The 24081-nt window shown below is 41.5% G+C and overlaps 1 protein-coding gene and 1 pseudogene across 4 annotated transcripts in view; one reads left to right on the top strand and one right to left on the bottom strand.

Moving 5' to 3' along the window:
- Positions 1-13430, bottom strand: part of Klhl27 (kelch like family member 27) — a 28015-nt gene extending 14585 nt beyond the window's left edge. The window contains exons 1-5 of one of the 4 annotated variants that reach the window (XM_090334943.1): positions 13149-13430; positions 9959-10294; positions 8180-8611; positions 4503-4658; positions 3444-3611 (exon numbers count right to left, since the gene is read on the bottom strand). In XM_090334943.1, coding sequence (XP_090191069.1) covers positions 3444-3611; positions 4503-4658; positions 8180-8611; positions 9959-10250 — 1048 coding nt within the window. In that variant the 5' untranslated portion in view covers positions 10251-10294; positions 13149-13430. The other 3 variants (XM_090334944.1, XM_090334945.1, XM_090334946.1) reach the window with 3 other exon arrangements.
- LOC150061905 (spermatogenesis-associated protein 24 pseudogene) overlaps positions 13162-24081 on the top strand; it is a 32407-nt pseudogene continuing 21487 nt past the window's right edge.

Below are 24081 nucleotides of genomic sequence, written 5' to 3'. Positions count from 1 at the left end.
ACACCCCCCTCCTTGAGCTTTTCAACTCAAGGCTAACACCCCACCCCTTGAGCCACAGTCCCACTTCCGGTTTTCTAGTGGTTAATTGGAGATAAGAGTGTCAGGGCCAGGCGGGGAGTTGGGCCTAGTGCTAGAGTGCTTACCTAGCATGCATGAAGACCTAGGTTTGATTCCTCCATACTACATACATAGAAAAAAGCCAGAAGTGATGCTGAGACTCAAGTGGTAGAGCTCTAGCCTTGAGAAAGTCCAAGGACAGTGCTCATACCCTAAGTTCAGTAGTCCTATGACTACCGAAAAGAAAAAAAAGAAGGTTGTAGTTAAGAGGTTTTCAGCCTAATGGTGGACTGGGCAAAAATAAGACACTAACTGAAAAATAACTAAAAAGGCTGGACATACTTAGAAGCATGAGGCTCTGATTTCAAATTCCAGCACTGAGATAGAATAAAAATTTTTAAAGAAAAAGCATGAGATTCACATTTATAATCTAGCTACTCCAATGATGAAAATGCAGTTCAAAGTCAGGCTGGGTAGGAAAGTCTCTGAGATGCTTTTTTCCAATTAACCACCAAAATGCTGGAAATGGAAAAAAGCTGGAAGTGGTGCTGTGACTCAAGTAGTAGCGTGCTAGCCTTGAGCACAAATGCTCAAGGAAAAGCACTGAGGGTCTGAATTTAAGCCCAAGGACCAGCGCACACACACAAAAAAGTAAAGTATCGCACAATAACAGAATGAATACATTTGAGCTCAGGGCCTGAGCCCTGTCCTTGGACTTTCTCAAGGCTAGCACTCTACCACTTGAGCCTCAGCACCACTTCGGCTTTTTTCTATATATGTGGTGCTGAGGAATCGAACCCCAGTCTTTGTGTATGCTAGACAAGCACTCTATCAGTAGGCCAAAACTACCAGACCAAATGCATAAATTTCTGATAGTCCATACTATCCAGTTGGGAAATATACAGCAATGATTATATGAAATAACATGAATAAAGCTAAAAACATAACATTGAGGGCCAGGAGTTTAGGCTAGTGATAGAATGCTTGCCTAGCATGCACAGATTCGGGTTGAATTCTTCGGTACCATATACATAGAAAAAAGCTGGAAGTGGTGGGGGTCGGGATTGTAGCCTAGTGGTAGAAAGCTCACCTAGCATGCATGCATGAAACTCTAGGTTCAATTCATCAGTACCACATACACAGGAAAAGCTGGAAGTGGCACTGTGGCTCTAGTGGCAGAGGTCTAGCCTTGAGCAAAATATGTCCAAGGATATTGCCCTGAGTTCAAGCCCCAGGACTGGGAAAAAAAGAAAAAATAACAAATGAGTTAGAGCTCTAGGCTTGAAAAAGTCCAAGGACAGTGCTCAGGCCTTAAGTTCAAGCCCCAAGACTGGCAAAAAAAAAAAAAAGGCAGGGGTCAGGAGTTTGGCCTAGTGGTAAGAGTGCTGACCTAGCTTGCACAAAAACCTGGATTTGATTCCTGGGTACTATATACATAGAAAAAGCCAGGAATGGTGGTATGGCCCTAGCCTTGAGAAAGCCTGACCCCCCTCCCTCCCAAAAAAAAACCCAGAAGTGGTGGTGTGGGCAGTAGCCTTGAGCTAAAGAGGCTCAGGGACAGCCCAGGCCCTGGGGTAGGGAGTAGCCTTCAGCTGAAGAGCTCAGGGATAGCCCCTAGGCCCAGAGTTCAAGCTCCAACTGCAAAAAAAAGTCAAGAACATGAGACACACACACACATGCACACATGCGTGCACACACACACACTAACCCTGGATTTTAGAAGAACACCACAGGCCATAATATGTAGAACAGACTTTAGGAAAATAAAAATAGAAATAGGGAATCTTGGCGAGTATAATGGCAAGGAATATATCTGTCTTCATTCATACTGAAAAATTAGATGTAGAATGTAAAAGAAAAAATGTCAGATATTTAATTTTGTTCCTAAGTCACTGAGAAAATCATGATTATCATTTATCAGACAGAAAACCCTGAGAAAGAAACGTGTGAGAGGTGAGGAAATTGCAGACTTTGGTTTAGATAGGTAAGTTTGAAGTAAATATTGGACATTCAGGTAAAGTTCAAATAGCTGTTTCTTACTGTTTTTTTTTTTTTCTTTTTTTTGTCAGTTGTGTAGCTTCAACTCTGGGCCTGCATGCTGTCCCTGAGGTCTTCAACTCAAGGCTAGTGCTCTACCACTTTGAACCACAGCACCATTCCTGGTTTTCTGGGCCAAACTCCCTGCCCATTTCTTACATTTTTTAAAGAATCATTAAAAGAAAACCTAAATATTCCATCTTGGGATAAGCCACAAGATTTCTCAAGTGGGAAATATTCAACTTGTGTTCTTTTCCCTCTCTCCTTCCATAAATATTTGTTGAACAATGCGATATTTATACATATCAAACAACACTTAGGGGGCCAGGAGTTGGCCTAGTAGTGGGGTGCTTGCCTAGCATGCATGAAGATCCGGGTTCAATTACTTGGTACCACATACATAGAAAAGCCACAGATGTGCTGTGCCTTAAGTGGTGAGTGCTAGCTTTGAGAAAGCCCAAGGACAATGCTCAGGTCCTTAGTTCAAGCCCCAGGACTGGAAAAAAGAAAAGAAAAGAAAAAAAAAAACACTTAGCAGGGGCTGGGAGTGTGGCCTAATGGTAGCATGCTCACCTAGCATGCATGGTGCCCTGGGTTTGATTCTCTGGAATCACATACACAGAAAAAGCCAGAAGTGGTGCTGTGGCTCAAGTTGAAGAGTGCTAGCCTTGAGCAAAAAGTGTCCAAGGATAGTGCTCAGGTCCTGAGTTCAAACCTCAAAGCTGGCAAAAAAAAAAAACAACAAAACAAAACCCCAAAAACTTAGCAATATAAGAACGTAACCAACTAGTGGGGCACCGGTGGCTCATGCCTGTAATCCTAGCTACTCAGACGGCTGAGATCTGAGGATCAAGGTTCAAAGCCAGCTCGGGGCACAAAGGACCTAAGACTCTTATCTCCAATTAATCTAAAAAAAAAAAAAAAAAAAAAAGGAAGTGGGGCTTGGCTCAAGGGTCGGGTGGTATGGTAGCCTTGAGTTGAAATGCTCAGGGAGGCCGGGAGTTTGGCCTAGTGGTTAAAGTGCTTGCCTAGCATGCATGAAGACCCGGGTTCGATTCCTTGGTACCACATACATAGAAAAAAGCCTGAAGTGGTGCTGAGGCTCAAGTGGTAGAGCTCTAGCCTTGAGAAAGTCCAAGGACAGTGCTCAGGCCCTGAGCTCAAGCCCAGGACTGGCAAAAAAAAAAAAAAGAAATGCTCAGGGACAGCACTTAGGCCGACTTCAAGGCCCATGACCCATAAAAAAAAAAAAAAAGAATGTAACCAACTAATATTGAGAGAAGACAGCAAACACACACACACACAATTTTCTCAGACTAATAAAAGAAGTAAGACAATTTTCATATTACCTCCAATAGCATACACCATCCCTCCCAGAACTGCTACTCCCAGTCCACATCGAGCCTGATGAAGTGAAGACACAGTGGTCCAGTACTGACTAAAGGTATCAAAACGTTCTACACAGCTGAGGGCCCTGCTATCACTCCAACGACCCCCCTGCAACCGTGTGTACCCACCTAAACAAAGGAAGCAGAAAAAAGTACACATCAAATCTCTTCTTGCCAATAAAGAAATAGTAGTAGTAAGGGAAGTCTAGCCTTTTATCTCTAAATGTTAACTGTTCCAAGAAATAAAGGATTTCTGCTAGGTCTTCAAATAGGCCAAGTCTTACAATTTTATGGTTCACATGCATTAAGAAGGTTATCTCAGTGCTTTATATGTGTTGGGGGATAACAGAAAGTTAGATAAAATGTAAATCAAGGTACTAATTAAGTCTATATCTCATTATTTTCACTTTTCAATTAAAGTTAGTGGGTTGAAATCCTGCTTTTGACTATATACCCCACCAACAAAAAAATTTACCATTGGCTGGGAGTGTAGCCTAGTAGTGTAGAGTGCTCACCTAGCATGCACAAAGCTCTGGGTTCAATTCCTCAGTACCACATACACAGAAAAAGCCAGAAGTGGTGCTGTGGCTCAAGTAGTAGAGTGCTAGCCTTGAGGAAAAGCCCAAGGACAGTGCCCAGGCCCTGGTTCAAGCCTCAGGACTGGCAAAAAAAAAACATTAGCATATTCCTCATACATATATATTTATGTATATGTCAATATATATGAAATTACATAATTATAAACTGTAATAAGCATTTATACAAAGTCTTTATCATATACAGAAAGAAACTTGCAATCTTAACTCTACATATTAAATATCAGTCAAATATAATGCTTTTAAATTAAAAACAGAACAAAGCCTCAATATTTAATATAAACACAACTTATAGATCTGAATGTGAATTAAATATTCTCAGACACACCTGCATATTTTAACATGCACATAAAAAACTATTAAAAAGCTTTGACACTGAAAATAAACAATTCCTGTTACTGTTACCCATTTAACAGTTTCTTACCTACTGCGTATAGGTACTTTCTTGCTTTCTTCCGTGGTCGAACTTTAGATGTCTGCAAAAAACTACAGAACTTGTTCTCTTTGGGAGATTTGCACACCTCACAATACTCCTTCAAAAGTGTTTGCAATGCAACACGAAGATTAAAGTCAGATACTCCTAAAGCAGTATTTAAAAAAAAATGTTTAAACAATTCTGAAATTCTATTGGAGACATTTCTATAAATATGATACATTTGGTAATTAGTATTAAAAATCCATCTGCAAACAATGACTTTTTTCCTATAATACAAAGTATAATTTTTCAAGATTATGATCATCAGGTCTGCATATAATCCAGTACTAGAGCACAAGGGCTGGGTTGGATCCCCAGTACTCAAAAGTCTTTATGGGACTATTATTAAAGTTGGGGGAGGTTCAACACTTTGTAATAGAACACATAGTAATCAAAGTCCATAGTACTAGCACACTGGTATACACATTTAGTTAAGCAGTTAAGTAGGCCTTGATTCAACATCCGCGACAGGATCTGAGAAGGGAAATCAGAGCCAAAGTTACCATCAAGAACATCAGCCCCAGTGGATCTGAATTCTACCACCCTCCTTCAGGCTAGAAAGATGAGAACACAGCATCCTGTTCTCAAATTTTAGGGTAGAAAATACAAAGTAGTTATACTAAGATTAAAAAAAAAAAAAAAAAAAAAAAACTGTTGGGCAGGGCACCATGGCTCATGCTTGTAATCCTAGCTATTCAGAAGGCTGAGATCTGAGGATCCAGGTTCAAAGCTAGCCTGGGTACTAAAGTTCTTAAGACTCTTATCTCCAATTAACCACTAGAAAACCAGAAGTAGCTGTCATTAAGCTGAGGAGCTCGGGGACATTGCCCTGGCAGAGAGATCAGGCCCCATGAAAGACAGAAAAAGAAAAAAAGAAACTGTTGGCAAGGAGTTTAACCTAGAAGAAGAGTGCTTGCCTAGCATGCACGAAGATCAAGGTTTGATTCCTTGGTACCACATACATAAAATAAGCTGGAAGTAGTGCTGTGACTCAAGTAGTAGAACTCTATCTTTGAGAAAGCCCAAGGACAGTGCTCAGGCCGAGTTCAAGTCCCAGGACCAGCACAAAAAAAAAAAAAAATTCTTTTGAGCAGACTTGGCCATAACAATATAAAAAAACAACAACAACAAAGCTAGGCCCGTGGCTTACACCTGTAACCCTAGCTACTCAGGAGGCTGAGATCTGAGGATCAAGGTTCATAGCCAGCCTGGGCACAAAAGGACCTGAGACTCTTATCTCCAATTGACCTCTAGAAAAAGGGAAGTGGGACTTGGCTCAAGGGTAGGGAGGTAGCCTTGAGCTGAAGAGCTCAGGGACAGTGCTCACGTTGAGTTCAAGCCCCATGACCCACAGAAAAAAAAAAAAAAAAGAATAGCATGATATCTAACAAAGAATATCCCAGGAAATATAAAAGATTGAAGAATTCAAAATAATCCTGGAAGAAAAGTCATAAAAATATTCACATAAGTGCTTCACACAAAAGAATTAATATGGGCTGGGAGTTTGGCCTAGTGGTAGGGTGCTTTCCTAGCATGTACAAAGACCCTGGTTCGATTCCTCAGTACCACATACATAGAAAAAAGCCAGAAGTGCTATGGCAGAAGTGGTAGAACTCTAGCATTGAGAAAGTCCAAGGGCAGTTCTCAGACCCTGAGCTCAACCCGGAACTGGCAAAAAAAAAAAAAAAAAAAAAAAAATCTAAGGATATAAATCCTATAGATCAAAAATTTGAAGATAGAATTTGATGCATCCTCAGGAAACAACACTGAGAACTCTGACTATCGCAGACTTAAATTAAGAAACAAGAAACAAAAACAAATACAAATGAAAGCTAAAATAATAATATTCTAATAGTGTATGATACATAAGAAAGACAAAAAGAAGTTCCAGTTGGGAGCCTATAATCCTAGCTACTCAGGAGGCTGAGACCTGAGGATGATGGTTCAAAGCCAGCCCTAGCAGAGTTCCTATGAGAGCTCTTACCTTCAATTAACCACCAGAAACTGAAAGTAGAGCTCTGTATCAAAGTGATAGACTGTTAGTCTTGAACAAAGAAGCTCAGGGACAGTTCACAGGCCCTGAGTTTAAGCGCCATCACTGACCAAAAAATTTAGGATCTAAAGATAATTCAAGACCTGTAATCCTAGCTACTCAGCAGGATGAGATCTGAGGATGGTAGTTTTAAAGCCAGCCTGGGCACAAAAATCCATGAAACTATTGTCTCCAATTAACCACCAGAAAACTGGAAGTGGCGCTGTGGTTCAAGTGGTAGAGTGGTAGCCTTGAGCTGAAGAGCTCAAGTCCCACAACTGACAAAAAAATAAGGGGCCAGGAGTTTGGCCTAGTGGTTAAAGTGCTTGCCTAGCATGCATGAAGACCCGGGTTCGATTCCTCGGTACCACATATAGGAAAAAAAAGCCAGAAGTGGTGCTGAGGCTCAAGTGGTAGAGCTCTAGCCTTGAGAAAGTCCAAGGACAGTGCTCAGGCCCTGAGCTCAAGCCCAGGACTGGCAAGAAAAAAAAAATAATAATAATAATAATCTACTCAGAAGTTACTATATATCAAAGCGTTTATTGAATTTTGGTATAATTTGGGGTATAATGTGTTTTCCTCAAATGTTGGGCTTTGGTGACTATTTAATAATGGCCAGAGGAAATCTCACAGTGAAATAAGTAGTACTATCGATGGCAGTGTTAGTTTTGTTAGCAATCTAAATATAACATTAATGTCCTCTGTGAAAAAAAATGAATAAGCCAGTGCTGTGGCTCATGCCTGTAATCCTTGCTATTCAGTAGGCTGAGATCTGAGGATCCTGGTTCAAAGCTAGCCTAGGAAGGAACGTCTGTGAGATACATGTCTCCAATTAACCACTAGAAAACCAGAAGTGGTGTTATGGCTCAAAGTTGTTGAGAGCTAGCCTTAAATGTAAAAGCTAAGAGACAGCACCAGGCCCTGAGTTCAAGTCTTACCACTGACAAAAAAAAAAGATGAATAAGGATGATTGAAATGAGGAAAAGAAATATTTTACACTGCTTTCCGTCCACAGAAGCACCTAATACAACTATTCAATAAATATTAGTAAGTCAAAAAATGAAAACCCATGTCAAGTGCTGGTGGCTCACACCTGTAATTCTAGCTACTGAGAAGGCTGTGATCTAAGCATCATGGTTCAAAACCAGCCCAAGGATAAAAGTCCATGAGACTTTTTTTTTTTGCCAGTCCTGGGCTTGAGCTCAGGGCCTGAGCACTGTCCTTGGACTTTCTCAAGGCTAGAGCTCTACCACTTGAGCCTCAGCACCACTTCCGGCTTTTTTCTATGTATGTGGTACCGAGGAATCAAACCTGGGTCTTCATGCATGCTAAGCAAGCACTTTAACAACTAGGCCAAACTCCCAGCCTCCATGAGACTCCTATCTCCAATTAACCTCTAGAAAAACAGAAGTGGAGCTATGGTTCAAAGTGGTTAGTCTTGAGCTGAAGAGCTCAAGGGCAGCACCCAGAGCAAGAGTTCAAGCGCACAATCGACAAAAAAAAAAAAAAAAAAAAGAAAACATTCTTACTACATTTCAAATAGAGAAAAAGCCACTTGATAATCAACTAACTTCATATACAGCAAAGGAGTTACCTTCTATATACTTTATAAGCCTCTGAGGTGGTAATAAAGGGAACCGAATTGGGTCTAGCACTTCTACCACATGTTTTCTTCTCTTTCCCAGATCTTTCAAAATCCATTGCATTGCAGCTAAGAAGACCTGATACTCATCCTCAATGCTAAGCTCTTCACTTCGTAAAAGTTTGATCAGCTGATCTTTTGTAAGTGCCAGGAACTCTTCCCCACTATGAACCTCCAAGAAATGAACATGAATATAGTTTTCTGTGAATTCCAGAAGGTCATGGCAGGCAATTTGCTCAGAGAACTGGAAAATCCCAATGCAGTTCAGTGGATCAATTTGTCCTTTTAAAAATTCACAACAAAGATTCACAACTTCAGTCAACTGTAGCATGTCTGCTGCAACAATTACTTCTTGGACATTGTTTGCAGCTATGTTCACTAGACCTAAGGAAGAAAGGAGACAAACAGCCAATAAAATAAAAACAATCAATTTTTAGTGCATAGTAATTAAATCTGAAAAATGACAAAATGAGTTCAATGATAACCTTAATCTTATCTTTTATCTACTAAGAGCAATGCAGTTCTGCCAATTGACTTATGTAAAAATTAACATTTAGCATTTTTTTACCTCATTGTTCCAAATGAATTGTGTGAGCTTATTAAAATCCTTCATAATCCTATTTATTTCATTTACTTAAAAAATATAAACAGATGAATCCATAGACTAGTATTGAACTAAATTTAAAAAATTCTGTCTCTGTTGTCTGACAGTGAGAACAAGAGACTTAGTGAAAAAATGTTTATGGTGTCATGACAAGACTGCTGTTGATTAGCAAAATAAAAGATTGTAAAACTCAGAAAAAGACTACTGAGCTTCTCTGAGGTAAAATAACATAAGTCAAATTTGGTATCAGCTAAAAATAGCACTTGGCTGTTTGAAATATATGGATAATGTCTTAATAAGATAGTTTTTGTCCACAAAAATGAATAAACAGAAGGCATTCTAAGGCTGGCTTGATAGTTTCATAATATCATTAAGTGCCCCAATATTCTTCCAGTATTTTGTTCCATCAACTATAGCTTGTGACCTTTAAACTCTTGCTTACTGAACTCCAGCTAGTGGAAAAAAAAAAGACAAAAGGGCCAGCCATAGGAGTTTGTCTTTTTAAAAACTTTCTATTGAATAGGCTTGGTGGCTCACCCCTGTAATCCTAGCTACTCAGGAGGCAGAGATCTGAGGATCAAGGTTCAACGCCTGTCCAGGCACAAAAGGACCTGAGACTCTTATCTCCAATTAATAATAATCTCTAGAAAATGGGAAGTGGGGCTTGGCTCAAGGGTAGGGTGGTAGTCTTGAGCTGAAGAGCTCAAGGACAGCACCCAGGCCAAGTTCAAGCCCTAGAACCCCCACACACAAATATTCTATTGTGTTTTCCAACAACTGCTGCCTGTATCTGGCAGACAACACTCAGTTACAAGCTCACTCCCAGCTACAAGGAAAGATAAGTAATGTAATTTCCAGCAAGGCACAAATGCCACTCATAGCAGCATCAAAGTTCTGTTTAAGGAAATGAAAATTAATACTGAATATTTATTGGATAGCGATCCTTCAGAATCACTTAAGCCTAAGAGTGTGCCTGGCAATATAAAAAGACCTCGTTAAAAAAAAAAAAAAAAAAAAAAAAGTAAAAACCTCCGAATCTCATGATTACATGCTGCTAAACTATTTCCCATATCACTTAGATTCATTTCTGTTCCCCCGCCCACCCACAAAAGGTTCACATAACAAACCTGTGTAAACGAAATCCAGAAGTAACTGAAAGATTCCAGCTTCAATTCCTAGAATCTGCACAACATCTTTTGAGGATTCTTTCATTCCTCCACTGAACAAAGCTGCAAAATATGGACTACTGGCAGCCAAAACCAGCCGATGAACACGAAAAGTTTCCTTCCCAACTTGCAGCTGCACATCACAAAAATGCTGTTCGTTTCTCATTTTATTGATCTGGGCTAAGATGAATTGAGCATGTTTTTCAGATGAAAATGGATTATCACCAGCCTTGAGATAGCCCTCATTAGCCATGATGGTCACAGATTAATTAAAGGACTGTTGCTCATTATCTGCTCCTGATAAAAATACAGAGATCAAAAGAATTTAAGTGTTTAACAGGTTTACTATTTATATATATAGGAAATACTCCCAACTTACCTAGAGGCAAAAAACACAATTTTAACAAATAATAACTAAATTAGTGTAGTATTTTTTTTACAATTTAATAATTGTAATAATTTTGAACAAATATAAATTAGCATTCAAGTTTTTTTGGGGGGGTGGAGAGTCATAGGGCTTGAACTCTGGCCTGGGCTCTTCAGTTCAAGGCTACTGGCCTACCCTTGAGCCAAACCCCACTTCCTTTTTTCTAGTGATTAATTGGAGATAAGAGTCTCTTGTCTTTATATTGCCAGCTGGCTTAGAACCTTGATCCTCAAATCTCAGGCACCAGAGTAGCTAGGGTTACAGGCCTGAGCCACCACACCCAGCTTAGCATTTAAATTTTGCTTTATGGATTAATAACATTTATAAAACTAAGTATCAAAGAGGGCCAGGAGTTTGGCCTGGTGACAGAGTGCCTGCCTAGCATGCATGAAGACCCAGGTTCAATTCCTCGGTACCACATACATAGAAAAAGCCAGAAGTGATGCTGAGGCTCAAGTGGTAGAGCTCTAGCTTTGAGAAAGTCCAGGGACAGTGCTGAGGCCCTGAGCTCAAGCCCTGGACTGACCAAAAAAAACCCCAAAACAACAACAAAAAAAACTCTAAGTATCAAAGAAATAGAATAAGTTTAGAGTGTAATATAGTATGATTTCTGCAAGGAAAATTAGTATGGGTCATATTACCTGGAGGATGCCTTGAGAAGAATTGGGAAACAAAAAGCATACTAAATTATAAGTAGTACTAGAGTATAAAGAGAGGTCATAAACCCTTTGGTTTAAAAGAAAAAAAGGCACAAAGGCAGAGAGAACATCCTATCCAGAATGAACTTTAAAAGTCAACTGGAAGCTGGGTGTGGTGGCTCAAATTTTAATCCTAGCTACTCAGGAGGCTGAGATCTGAGTATCGAGGTTCAAAACCAGCCTCTGCACTAAAGAACGTGAGACTCTTATTAAACTCAATCACTAGAAAACTGGAAGTGGGGCTGTAGCTCAGGGGTAAGTTCTTTAGCCTTGAGCCGAAGAGCTCAGGGACAGTTCCCAGGCCCAGAGTTCCAGCCCCAATACCAAAAAAAAAAAAAAAAAAAATCCTTTAATTTGAGCCAGGCATAGGTGGTTTACACTTGTGATCCTAGATACTCAGGAGGCTGAGATCTGAGGATCACAGTTCAAAGCCAGCCTGGATAAAAGTCTGTGCGACTCTTATCTCCAATAAAGTACTCAGAAAAAGCCAGAAATTGGTCCAGGAGTTTGGCCTAGTGGTAGTGTGCTCACCTAGCATGCACGAAGACCCACTAGAAAAAAGCCAGAAGTGGTGCTGAGGCTCCAGTGGTATAATGCTAGCCTTGAGAAAAGGCCAAGCACAGTGCTCAGGCCCTGAGCTCAAGCCCAGGACTGACAAAAAAAAAAAAGCCAGAAATAGCACTGTGTCTCAAGTGATAGAAATACTAGTTTTGAGGCCACCAGTGTGGCCTAGTGGTAGAGTGCTTGCCTAGCATGCATGAAGCTCTAGATTTGATTCTCAGTATCATATACACAGAATAAGCCAGAAGTGGTGTTATAAAGTGGTGTTATGGCTCAAATGGTAGCACTAGCCCTGAGAAAGCTCAAGGGCAGTGTCCAGGTCCTGAGTTCAAGCCCCAGGATAGGCAAAAAAATAAAAATAAAAAATAAACATGCCAATAGTCATTTGAGTTGTTTGGTTATTCATAGGCAAAGATAAGTAAGAGAGACCTATTAAATAACTTCAGCAAGCCGGGCATGGTGGCTCATGTCTGTAATCCTAGCTACTCAGAAGGCTGAGAGCAGAGGATTGTGGTTCTAAACTAGCTGGGGCACTAAAGACTTTTACCTCCAATTAACCACCAGAAAACTGGAAGTGAGTGGTAGTGTAGAGTTCAAGTCCCATAACTAACAAACAAACAAAAAAAGACCAAAAAAAACCCAAAAACCTTCAGCACTGAGATTCAAAGGGATTATTAATCCAAGTTATCTTTTGAATAAAGAAACATGAGAATACAAATATGGTTGAGAAGTGCTGTTGGCTTATGCTACTCAAGAAGCTGAGATCTTAGGATTGAGGATCAAAGCCAGCCCAGGAAGGAAAGTCCATGAGATTCCTATCTCCAATGAACCACAAAAAGCTAGAAGTGGAGCTGTGGCTTAAGTTGATAGAGTGTTAGCCTTGAGCACAGGAACAGTGCCTAGGCACAGAGTTCAAACTCCAGTACAGAGGCAGAGAGACAGAGAGGAAGACGAAATGTAAGATGATTATAGTTTTATCAAGGAGAATGAATAACAAGATGGACAGAAATGGTGTGGGTTGACATTAGGAAAAAAATGATGTTTTATAGAATAAAGTCAAACGTCCAGAGAAGCTGATAAACTTGAGTAGGAATTAACTGAGAAATTTTAAGGTGGTTGCTAAAACTTTAGTCACCTCGGCCCCTTACATAACGTCAACATGTCATAACTTTTGTCTACAGAAAAGCAACCTGAAGATATTATTAAATATGCCGCGGCTGTCAGGCCGCTCTTCCCCCACGCACCCCCCGCTTTACTTTCTCCCGGTCAGCAGATTTTAGCCCTCAGTGGTTTGCTTCATACGCGTCCTACTTCATCTCTGCCACTAAAATGCTAAAATGCTGCCTCCAGCAAGCTTACCAGAAAGAGTTGGCTAAATAACCATTCTGGTAGAACTGGTGTCCTACTGTGACCAGGTTTCTCGGTTAACTCCGGGTCCTATTTCCCTGCCAGTGGAATAACTCACTCCAAAGGGCGGTATGGGAAGAGAATCCAGTCTCCAAGGGAAAGAGCAGAGTCCCGAGACGCTGCACAGGCCAACGGTTTACCTCAGAGACCTCCAGCTTAAATGGCAGACGGTTAGGAAATGCTGGTGACAACCAGTGGAATTAGGTTGGCTGGCTTTTGGATTCACAGGCGAAGGCATCGGAAACCTGCTTCGGTGAAGGGTGTGGAGAAAGCATGCCTGTGGAGCCCCACAAAGCATCCGAGGCTCTAGGTGGTTGAAAGGGCTGGGGGACCCGAGAGCTTAACCCCTGGTCTACTGCGACACTAAATCAGTCACAAACCCAGCCGGCGCTCCCGGAAGGGCAGGGCAGGGACCTCAGGCCGCCGCGGGGGACGGCGGCAGGGGCCGGGGTCGCCGTTGGGGGCGGGGAGAGCAGCGGTCCAGACTAGACTCTGGAAGCTGCGCTGAAGGGCGAACACGTTAGGACTCAGAGCGATGGCCAGGCGGTAGGACGAGAGGCGAGGAGAGGCTGGTTCCAGCGCTCTCCAGCACTCCAGAGTCCAGAGAGCCGGGCAGACCGAGGAGGAAGTTCCCGACCCTCGTCACCCCGGACGCAGGCCCTCTTACCAGCCGCTTGCCTTCCCGCCGGCGCCCGCTCGGGCCCGAGACGCAAAGTCAAGATTCGCCCCAACCCAGGGAGGGCGGGGAAACCCGGATGGCCGCGACGGGGTGTCAGGGGGCGGGGCGGCAGGGAGGGGAGACTAGCGGATCAAGCTTTACAGCTGCGCCTGCGCAGATTCTCTCCTCTCCAGAGTGGGAGTGACGGGGGGGCGGGGCGGAAGCGACTGGAGACGCGGCTCTTGCTCTGCGCCTGCGCAGGTTGTCCCTGGGGCAGGGCTCTGGCATTGCTTGGAGAGACTGGTGTGCTGACTTCACTCCCCCAGCTTGGGTGCCTGATCTTTTCCGTGAATTTTCCTTTTCCTATGGCAATGGGATGAATTTTGCTACCTTTTTATTTCATTATGAAAAAATGCAAAAAAAAAAAAAAAAAAAGCTGCAGCCGTAGCTCAGAGAATCTCTGAGGCGAGGCCCTGAGATCAAAGGCTGAGGATTTAGAAAAGAACAAAAATATTACTGAGGTCTATCCAGTATAAGACTGCTTTGTTGGGCCTGGAGGTTAGCTTAGTGTTAGAGTGTTTGCCTAGCATGCACGAAGACCAGAGTTCGATTCCTCGGTACCACATACTACCAAACTATTTTACAAGAAACTGATCATACAAAAATAACGTTTCTCCAATCCTGCAGAAAAAGATACCAGAGCCGGGCACCAGTGGTACACCTGTACTCAGGTACAGGGTTCAAAGCCAGCCCGGGCACTAAAGTCCCCAAGACTTTAATTAACCACCAGAAAACCCGGGGGGGGGCGGTTGGGGGGGCGGTGGGGGGGAGAAAAAAAGAAAAGTAAAAACAGAAGAAGATACGAGAACATTTTACTAGTATTAAGCCACGTTTGTTTGATTTTGGTGGTGGTGGTTGTTTGCCCAGGCCCTGAGTTTAAGCCCCAGGACTGGCAAATGTTTTTGAGCTTTCTCAAGGCCAGTGCTCTAGACTGGAGCCACAGCACCACTTTCATCTTTTTCTGTGTACGTGGTACCAAGGAATCAAACCCAGGGCTTCATGCATGGTAGGCAAGCACTCTACCACTAGGCCACACTCCCCATTCATGACCCTCAGAAAATTCATTTCAACATGCCTGTTCCTAGCAAAATCATATGGCATTTCTGTAACACCCTTCCGGAGAGGTTTAGTATTTGATAACACGTTTGTATTTGTATGAGAGTCATGATTTTACTTTTCAAAAAATCATTACGGCTTACTGTTGGACTGGACCCAGCAATTTGAAAAGCTCTGCTTTAAAACAGGTACAGAATTACTGGACCATTGAGACTAGCTGCTGCTTCTGGTATGTTAGGTTAGAGTTGTAATGCTTAGCTACATCTCCAGAAGCGTAAACAAGTCATTTGAGCACCTGGTGAGTGGCAGCTACCTACAAACTAAGGGAAGATGTCTTAGAATAAAACCTACCTTGCTGCCACTTGATCTGGGACTTCCCAACTTCAGAACTGTGAGATAATCAATTTCTGTTGTCAAAGCCAGTCTATAGCATTTTGGAAAGGCAGCCTCAACAGAACAGGATATAGGATACTTAATTTTTTACTATTTTGTTTTTTTCTTTATAGGCCATGGGGTTTGAACTCTGGGCCTGGGCTTGTCCCTGAGCTCTTCATCTCAAGGCTAGCACTCTAGCACTTGAGCTGCAATGCCTCTTCCAGTTTTCTGGTGGTTAACTGGAGATGAGTCTCACAGATTTTCCTGCCCAGCTGGCTTTGAACCATGATCCTCAGATCTCAGCCTCCTGAGTAGCTAGAATTGCAGGCATGAGCCAGCACACCTAGCTTCATATAGAGTTATATCACCCAGTAATGCCAGATGAACTCTTGTAGAAAGAGCAGGTAGATGGAAGGTCCTATTCAGAGTGGTCCCTTCAGGTCTTCCTACGAAGGCGATCACTGTACCTTTCCTTGGATCAAAACTATTCCAGGCAAACATAATCTTCAAGACGACTATGGTTAGTTATAAAAAAAAAAAAAGAGTAGCTAGGTTTACAGGCATGAGCCACCAGAGCCCAGTGACGCTGTATTTGTTCTGTAAAATGAGACTATGTCTTTTGCCTTTTCTTTTTTTATATTTTGGTAGTACTAAAGTTTTAATTCATGCTCTCAAAATTTTGTTATCAGACTTTCTACCACTAAGTGATGCTTTTCTATTTTTATTGCTTTGTAAGAGGATTTTCTTTCTTTTTATTTGCTTATTTATTTTTGTGGGTTCTGGGCTTGAACTCTGGGCCTGGGCATTGTCACTGAACTCTTCAGCTCAAGGCTACTGCCCTATCCCTGAACCACAGCCCCACTTCCCATTTTCTAGTGATGAGTTGGAGAAAAAAGTCTCAGGTTCTTTAGTGCCCAGGCTGGCTTTGAATTGTGATCCTCAGATCTCAGCCTGCTGAGTAGTTAGGATTACAGGCCTGAGCCACCTCACCCAGCTGTAAGAGGATTTTTAAGAATCATATATGTCGCCAATATTTTCTTCTAAATTTTCCACATCTTTTATAAATTTGCAACTTTGGTATTTAGGAAATTCTGACTTTCCCAATATCATAAAGATGTTATCTTATATTTTCCTAAAAATGAAAGTGTTTAAAAAAAAACAACAACACTTTTTTGTGTTTTGTTTTGTTTTTTTGGTGCCAGTACTGAGGCTTCAACATTGAACTCAGGGTCTGGGTTCTATTCCTGAGCTTTCTTGATCAAGACTAAGTTGCAGCTCCACTTTTGCCGTTTTGATGGTTGGTTGGAAATAAGAGTCTCAAACTTTCAATCATGGTGTCAAACTATGATTCTCAATAACTAGGATTACAGCCATTGATCCCTGGCTTAAAGTGTTAAAATTTCTTTTCATGCTTCTTTTTTTTAATTTAATTTTTATGACTGTTTTTTTTTTGCCAGTCCTGGGGTTTGAACTCAGGGCCTGGGCACTGTCCTTGGGCTTTCTCAAGGCTAGTGCTCTACCACTTGCACCGCAGCACCATTTCCAGCTTTTTTTGTGCATGTGGAATCGAACCCCAGCCTTCATGTATGCTAGGCAAGCACTAGGCCATACTCCCAGCCCTCATGCTCAATTCTGCAAGTCACTAGGAATTAATTTTCTGTACATATTGGGACAGATGTTGCTGAAAATTTAGAGCATCTAAATCAACCTCAATCCTTGCAGTACAGTATGAGGAGAACTCAGGTAAGACTCAAATGTAATAAAAGTGACAGAAAATTTTGTTAACAAAAAATATATATAAGCCAGGTGCGGTGGCTCATGCCAGTAATCCTAGCTACTCAAAGGGCTGAGATCTGAGGATCAGAGTTCAAAGCCAGCCAGACACTAAAGTCTATGAGACTCTTATCTCCAATTAACCACTAGCAAACTGGAAGTGGCACTGTGGTTCCAGGGATAGGATGGTAGCCTTGAGCTGAAGAGCTCAGGGATAGCGCTCATGCCCAGATGGACCAAAAAAAAAAAATTGTTCCTGAAACTCTTATGTTCAATTAACCACCAGAAAACTGGAAGTGTAGCTGTGGCTCAAAGTGGTAGAATGCCAGCTTTGAGCAAACTAGAGCTCCAGGTTCCTAGTTCAAGCCCCAGGACCAACAACAACAAGAAAAATTATATTTTTTTGGAGGCTGGAGGAATGACTCAAGTTGTAGAGCCTTCTTTTTTTTTTTTTTCATTTTTTTTTTTGCCAGTCCTGGGCTTGAGCTCAGGGCCTGAGCACTGTCCTTGGACTTTCTCAAGGCTAGAGCTCTACCACTTGAGCCTCAGCACCACTTCGGCTTTTTTCTATGTATGTGGTACCGAGGAATCGAACCTGGGTCTTCATGCATGCTAGGCAAGCACTTTAACCACTAGGCCAAACTCCCGGCCCCTGTGGGGCCTTCTTTAACAAGCAGAAGGCCTTGAATTCAAGCCCCAATACCATCAAAAAATAATCATAAAATGTAACTCTTTCTTTTTTTGATGGTATTGGTTAAATTCAGTTGAACATATTGATTTTATAGAAATAATCTAAATGTAGCAGGGTATGGTGGCTCACACCTGTAATTCTAGCTACTCAGGAGGCTGAGATCTGAGGATCATGGTTCAAAGCCAGCCCTAAAGACTGAGAGACTCTTATCTTCATTTAATCACTAGAAAAGGGGAAGTGGTGTTGTAGCTCAAGGAAGTAGCCTTAAGCTGAAGAGCTCAGGGACAACGCCCAGGCCCAGACTTCAAGCCCCATGATCCCCCAACAAAAAAAAAAAAGAAATAACCTAAATAACCTGATAAATAGATAAACAAAATGTTATTTATTCATACAACATAATATGATTTGTCAATAAAAAGTATGAAGTCCTGATACATTTTATGGCATGGAGAAACCTTGAAAAGAGCATAATTCTATGTGGAAGAAGCCAGACATGAAAGACGATATGTTATATAATTACATACATAGACTATCCAGAATAGAGGCAGAAAATACCTATATAGAAAGAATTAGCTTCTAGTTATCAGAAACTGAAAAAAGGAGGGAAGAAGGAGTGACTACTGTTCAGTACAGGGCTTTGTTTTGGGATAATGAAAATTGTGTAACTGTAAATCTACTAAAACTCATTGGATTTTATGCTATAAAAGAGTAAACTTTATGGTAGGTGAATTATATCTCAGTAAAGCAGTTGCATTTTTATGTTATGTCATGCCTCTGCTCCAGTAATTTTCCATTCACTTAGAGCAAAAGTTAAATCACTTACTCTTTTTTTTTGTTGTTGTTCCAATTCTGGGGATTGAACTCAGGGTCTTGGCAGTATCCCTGAGCTTCTTTGTGCTCGAGGCTAGCACTCTACCAATTGAGCCACACTACTACTTCCAACTTTATTGGAGCTAAGAGTACTTCCAGTAGTTATTGGAGATAAGAATCTCATGGAGGGGAGGGAAATGGGTACCAAGACATGTGAAAGGGTATCAATGTATGTGAATTAATGCACCTTCTATCTGGCAAATATCATGTAACCCTTTTATTAATTACAATAAAAAAATAAAGTAAAAAGAATCTCATGGACTTTCTACCCTGGGATGGTTTTGAACCCCAATGCTTAGACCTCAACCTTCTAAGGAGCTAGGATTACAGGCATGAGCCAGCAATGCCTGGCTAAAAAGCTAAATCATTTAAGTGACTCAAAGACCCTCTAGGATCTGTTTTGCCATTTTCTCCCTATTTGACAGTACTTATGCCTTTCTCATGTCTCATTCCGTATTTTTCTTTTTAGCATCTGTGGAGACTTCCTAGGCTGCAGCCACAGTTCTATTTGGGGCTCACATCTGTCTAGATCATTGTCCAATATGCCTCATATGTTTCCAATTGGTCTCATATGTCCCATGTCTTACCCCTTTAGGTCTTTCTTCAGATTTTTCCAGTTGTTTTCAGTGAGGACATCCTTGACCTCTCCATTTTTTAATGATAACACCTCTCCCTGAACTATGTCTCCAGCTTTTCTCTTCTATATTTTTCTCCAGAGCACTGTTTATTAATGAGCTTGTTGATCTTCTTTCCCATATCTAAAGGAAAATTCTCCATTATTCCTGTATTTCTATGTTCTTGGTACCTGGGACAGTAGCTAGCACAGGAAAAAAAAATGCTCAGGAAATATTTCTTTTTTTCATATATTTTTATTGTAATTAATAGAAGGGTTACATGATATTTGCCAGATAGAAGATGCAATAATTCACATACATTGACACCCTTTCACATATCTTGCTCCCCATTTCCCTCCCCACCAAGGAAATATTTCTTAAATAAATGAATGAGGGTCAGAGTTTGGCCTAGTGGTAGAGTGCTTGCCTAGCATGCACTAAGACCCGGGTTCGATTCCTCGGTACCACATACATAGAAAAAAGCTGGAAATGGTGCTGAGGCTCAAGTGGTAGAGCTCTAGCCTTGAGAAAGCCCAAGGACAGTGCTCAGGCCCTGAGTTCAAGCCTGGGACTGGAAAAAAAAACTAACTAAATAAATAAAATAAAATGAATGAATGAGTGAATTCATAGTATGTTGTTCTTTCTGCCTTGTGTTTATCCTTTCTCAGATCCATATTCAACCTCAGAGAAATCTTTCTAAAGTGAAATGACACCACACCATTGCTTAAATTCTTCAGCAGCTGCTTGTTATCTTTAATAAGAAATATAATTTATCTGGGCACAGTGGCGCACACCTATAATCCTAGCTACTCAGGAGGCTGAGATCTGAGGAACAAGGTTCAAAGCCGGCCCAGGTACAAAAGGACCTGAGACTTATCTCCAATTAACTTCCAGAAAATGGGAAGTGGGGCTTGGCTCAAGGGTAGGGTGGTAGCCTTGAGCTGAAGAGCTCAGGGACAGTGTCCAGGCAGAGGTCAAGCCCCATGGCCTATAAAATAAAATAATCCTTCTGGGCACCAGTGGCTCACACCTGTCATCATAGCTACTCAGGAGGATGAGAACTGAGGATTGCAGCTTGAAGCCAGCCTGGGCAGGAAAGTCCGTGAAACGCTTACCTCCGGCTAAGCACCAGAAAAGTAAAAGGGGAAGCGGGGCTTAATTGGAGGCTCAAAGAGCACTAGCTTTCAGAAGAAATGCTCTGGGACTGTGCTCAGGCCCTGAGTTCAAGCCCCATGTCCAACAACAAAGAGAGACAGAGAGAAAGAGAGACAGAGAGACAGAGACAGAGACACAGAGAAACAGACAGGGACAGAAACAGAGAGAGACAGAAACAAAAAGGAAGAAAGGAAAGAGACTGTCACAAACATTCCTGCCTACACTGGCTTGAGACGGATGGTGATCCTTAGATCTCAGCCTTCTGAGTAGCTAGGATCACAAGGGTGACCCATCAACACCTGACTGCCGCCACCTCCTGCTTCTCTTCCCCTTCCTCCTCCTCCCCCTCCTCCTCCTCCACCTCTTCCTCCTCCTCCTTCTCCTTCATAAATCAATGGCCTAAGGGGGTGGGGTGGAGGGAAATGGAGATAAAAACACGAGAAGAGGTATCAATATGTGAGAAGTAATGCACCTGCTATCTGGTGAATGTAACTGTAACCCCTATATGCATTACCCTGAACAATAAAAATAATAATAATAATTCAGTGGCCTAGCAACCTCTAAAAATGACCAAAAGGGGGCATTTTAGTATCATCATACAATAATGCACTTTTATAAATTTTATTTGGTCTATTTTTTTTGTTTTGTTTTTTTTTGCCAGTCCTGGGCTTGGGCTTAGGGCTTGAGCACTGTCCTTGAACTTTCTCAAGGGTAGCACTCTACCACTTGAGCGTCAGCACCACTTCTGGCTTTTTGCTATGTATGTGGGATACTGAGGAATTGAACCCGGGTCTTCGTGCATGCTAGGCAAGCACTCTACCACTAGGCCAAACTCCCGGCCCCTGATTTGGTCTATTCTTAAAACTTATTTTTTCATTATATATATATATATATATATATTATTTTTTTTTCTTTTGGTTGGTTATGGGGCTTAAACTCAGGGTCTGGGTGCTGTTTCTGAGCTCTTTTGCTGGAGGATACTGCTGTCTGGCTTCTAATCCCAGCTCCACTTCCAGTTCTTGAGGGATTGATTAGAGGTAAGAGGCTCACAGGAACTTTTCTGTCTGGGTTGGATCTGAACTGCAAATCCTCAATTTTCAACCTTCTGAGTACCTAGCATTTATAGGTGTCAGCCACTGGTCTCCACTCATCTCATTATTCTTTTTTGGGTGGTCGGTTGTGGGGTTTGCGTGTAGTCCCTGAGCTCTTCAGCTCACGGCTACTGCTCCACCACGTTGAGCCACAGCACCACCTCCGATTTTCTGGTGGTTAATTGAAGATAAGAATCTCACAGATTTTCATGCCTTGGTTGTCTTTGAACGATCTCAGATCTTGGCCTCCTGAGTAGCTAGGACTACAGGCGTGATCCATGGGCACCTGGCTCATTATTCTTTTTTTTTTTAAACCTGTCTTGAGACTTGAACTCAGGGCCTAGATATTGTCCTTGGGCTTTCTCAAGGCTAGTGCTCTTCCACTTGAGCCCTAGCACCACACCACTTCTGTTTTTTTTTTTTTTTTTCTGTTTATCTGGTACCGAGACTTGAACCTCAGGCTTCATGAATGCTAGGCAAGTACTCTTAACAGTAGGCCACTCTAGGCCCCTCATTATTCTTTTTGATACTAAAATTATCATTTCTTTAGCTATGAGAATTCATTTGTATCATTACGCTGTAACACCAGTAGTCCTTGTTTGTTTCCTTGCTTTTGAGAACAAAAAGATATTTCAGGTTTGTTCATTTATTTTGTCTGTCGTGGGGCTTTGGGCCTGGGCACTGTCCCTTAGCTCTTCAGCTCAAGGCCACTGCCCTACTCCTTGAGCCACAGTGCCATTTCCTGTTTTCTAGTGGTTAATTGGATATAAGAGTCTCTGGTTCTTTAGTGCCCCCGCTGGCTTTGAACCTCGATCCTCAGATCTCAGCCTCCTGAGTAGCTAGGATTACAGGTGTGAGCCATTGTGCCTGGCTCCTCTTTGTTTTGTTTTGTTTTTGCCAGTTCTGGGGCTTGAACTGAGGGCCTGGGCACTATCTTTTCTCAAAGCTAGCACTTTACCACTTGAGCCCCACTTCTGGCTTTTTCTATGTATGTGGTACCAAGGAATCTTTGTGCATGGTAGAAAAGCACTCTACCACTAGGCCAAACTCCTGGCCCTTCAGGTTTATTTTGCCATGTACTTCCCCAAGCTGGAATTAGCCATGTGAGAAAGTAGCTCTAAATTCTTTTTTTTGAAAATGGCATTTAGAGACCACAATTTGGGCACCACAGAGGGCTTTTTGCTACAGAGTTAGAATATATTATATTCAGAAGCCAGGCACGATGGCTCACGCTGGTAATCCTAGTTACTCAGGAGGCTGAGATCTGAGGATCTCGGTTCAAAGCCAGTACTAAAAGTGTGTGAGACTCTTATCTCCAATTAATCCCTAAAAAAATGGTAGTGGCACTTTGGTTCAAGGGGTGGTAGTGTTGCCTTGAGCTGAAAAGCTCAGGGATAAAGCACAGGCTCAGAGTTCAAGTCCCATGACCCACAAAAAAAGAAATAAATAAAAAATAAAAGAATACATTATAATCAGAAGATTCCAGTTGTTAAAATACAGGTTGGATAATGAAACTTTTCTTAAATGGGCCTTGTGACTTGTGCCTCAATCATCCCAGTACTTGGGAGGTTGAAATAAGAGAATCAAAATTTAAGGCTAACCAGGCTGTATAGCAAAAAAATCTGAAAAAAATTCAAAAATTAAAAGAAATCCTAAAACCCATTTTCCTTGGAAGGCTATGCTAAAGACTAAAAAATGGAAACTTCCATTAAGCATTCATTTCACAAAGAAATAGTCCAAATATATTCATTAGAAGCTTAAATATTATTTGTGATTTTTCTTTTTCTCCATTTTTTTCCTGAAAATTCATGGTTTCGGTATCACAGTTCAATAAAAAAGAGCTTGCTTTTAGATTTGGACAGGAAAAAAATGCTGTACAAGAAGCAAAGTGGAACTTTTTTTAATGAGCAAAATAAATACATAACACTGAATTGTAAGGACAAAAGAAATAATGCAATGGTTCCTTAAGGAAGAAGATTAAGAAAAGATAGAAGAGTTAGGGAATGACATGGAATTCTCCCTGTCTTTTCTTCCTCTTAGATTTCGTGAATCTTGATTGAGAATCATTTCGCTGTGAAAATGTGTTGATTCTGACTTATCTCACACTTGTGGTTTTATTTTGGTTAAGAGAAGAGGAGAATGCTGGCTGGACACCTTGTAATCTGGATTATATTTCCTATAGGGGGTTATTTTCAGGACTTCCAGAAGTTGGATTTAGCCAGAGAATCCTACCCCAAACAGGATGTTTTTCCAACTGGGCCTTTTCCACAAAGTACTTTCCAAAGACAATTGCCTGTTACAAAAGCACCAATTCCTAACCTTGGCTACCTATTAAAATTGCCTGAAGAGGGCTGGGAGTTTGGCCTAGTGGTTAAAGTGTTTGCCTAGCATGCATGAAGACCTGGATTCAATTCCTCGGTACCACATACATAGAAAAAAGCCTGAAGTGGTGGTGCTGAGGCTCAAGTGGTAGAGCTCTAGCCTTGAGAAAGTCCAAGGACAGTGCTCAGGCCCTGAGCTCAAGCCCAGGACTGGCAAAAAAAAAAAAAAAAAAAAAAAATTTGCCTGAAGAGTATTTAAAACAATACTACATCTAACCCCCAGAGATAGTGACTAATTCAATTTTGGGTGGGGCACAGGATTCTTAT

The sequence above is a fragment of the Megascapheus bottae genome, chromosome 6, assembly GCF_031878675.1.
Source record: "Megascapheus bottae isolate mThoBot1 chromosome 6, mThoBot2.hap1, whole genome shotgun sequence".
In the NCBI taxonomy this organism is placed as follows: Eukaryota; Metazoa; Chordata; class Mammalia; order Rodentia; family Geomyidae; genus Megascapheus; species Megascapheus bottae.
The sequence above is the reverse complement of the archived record's forward strand: the minus strand, read 5'-3'. Positions and strand labels throughout refer to the sequence as shown.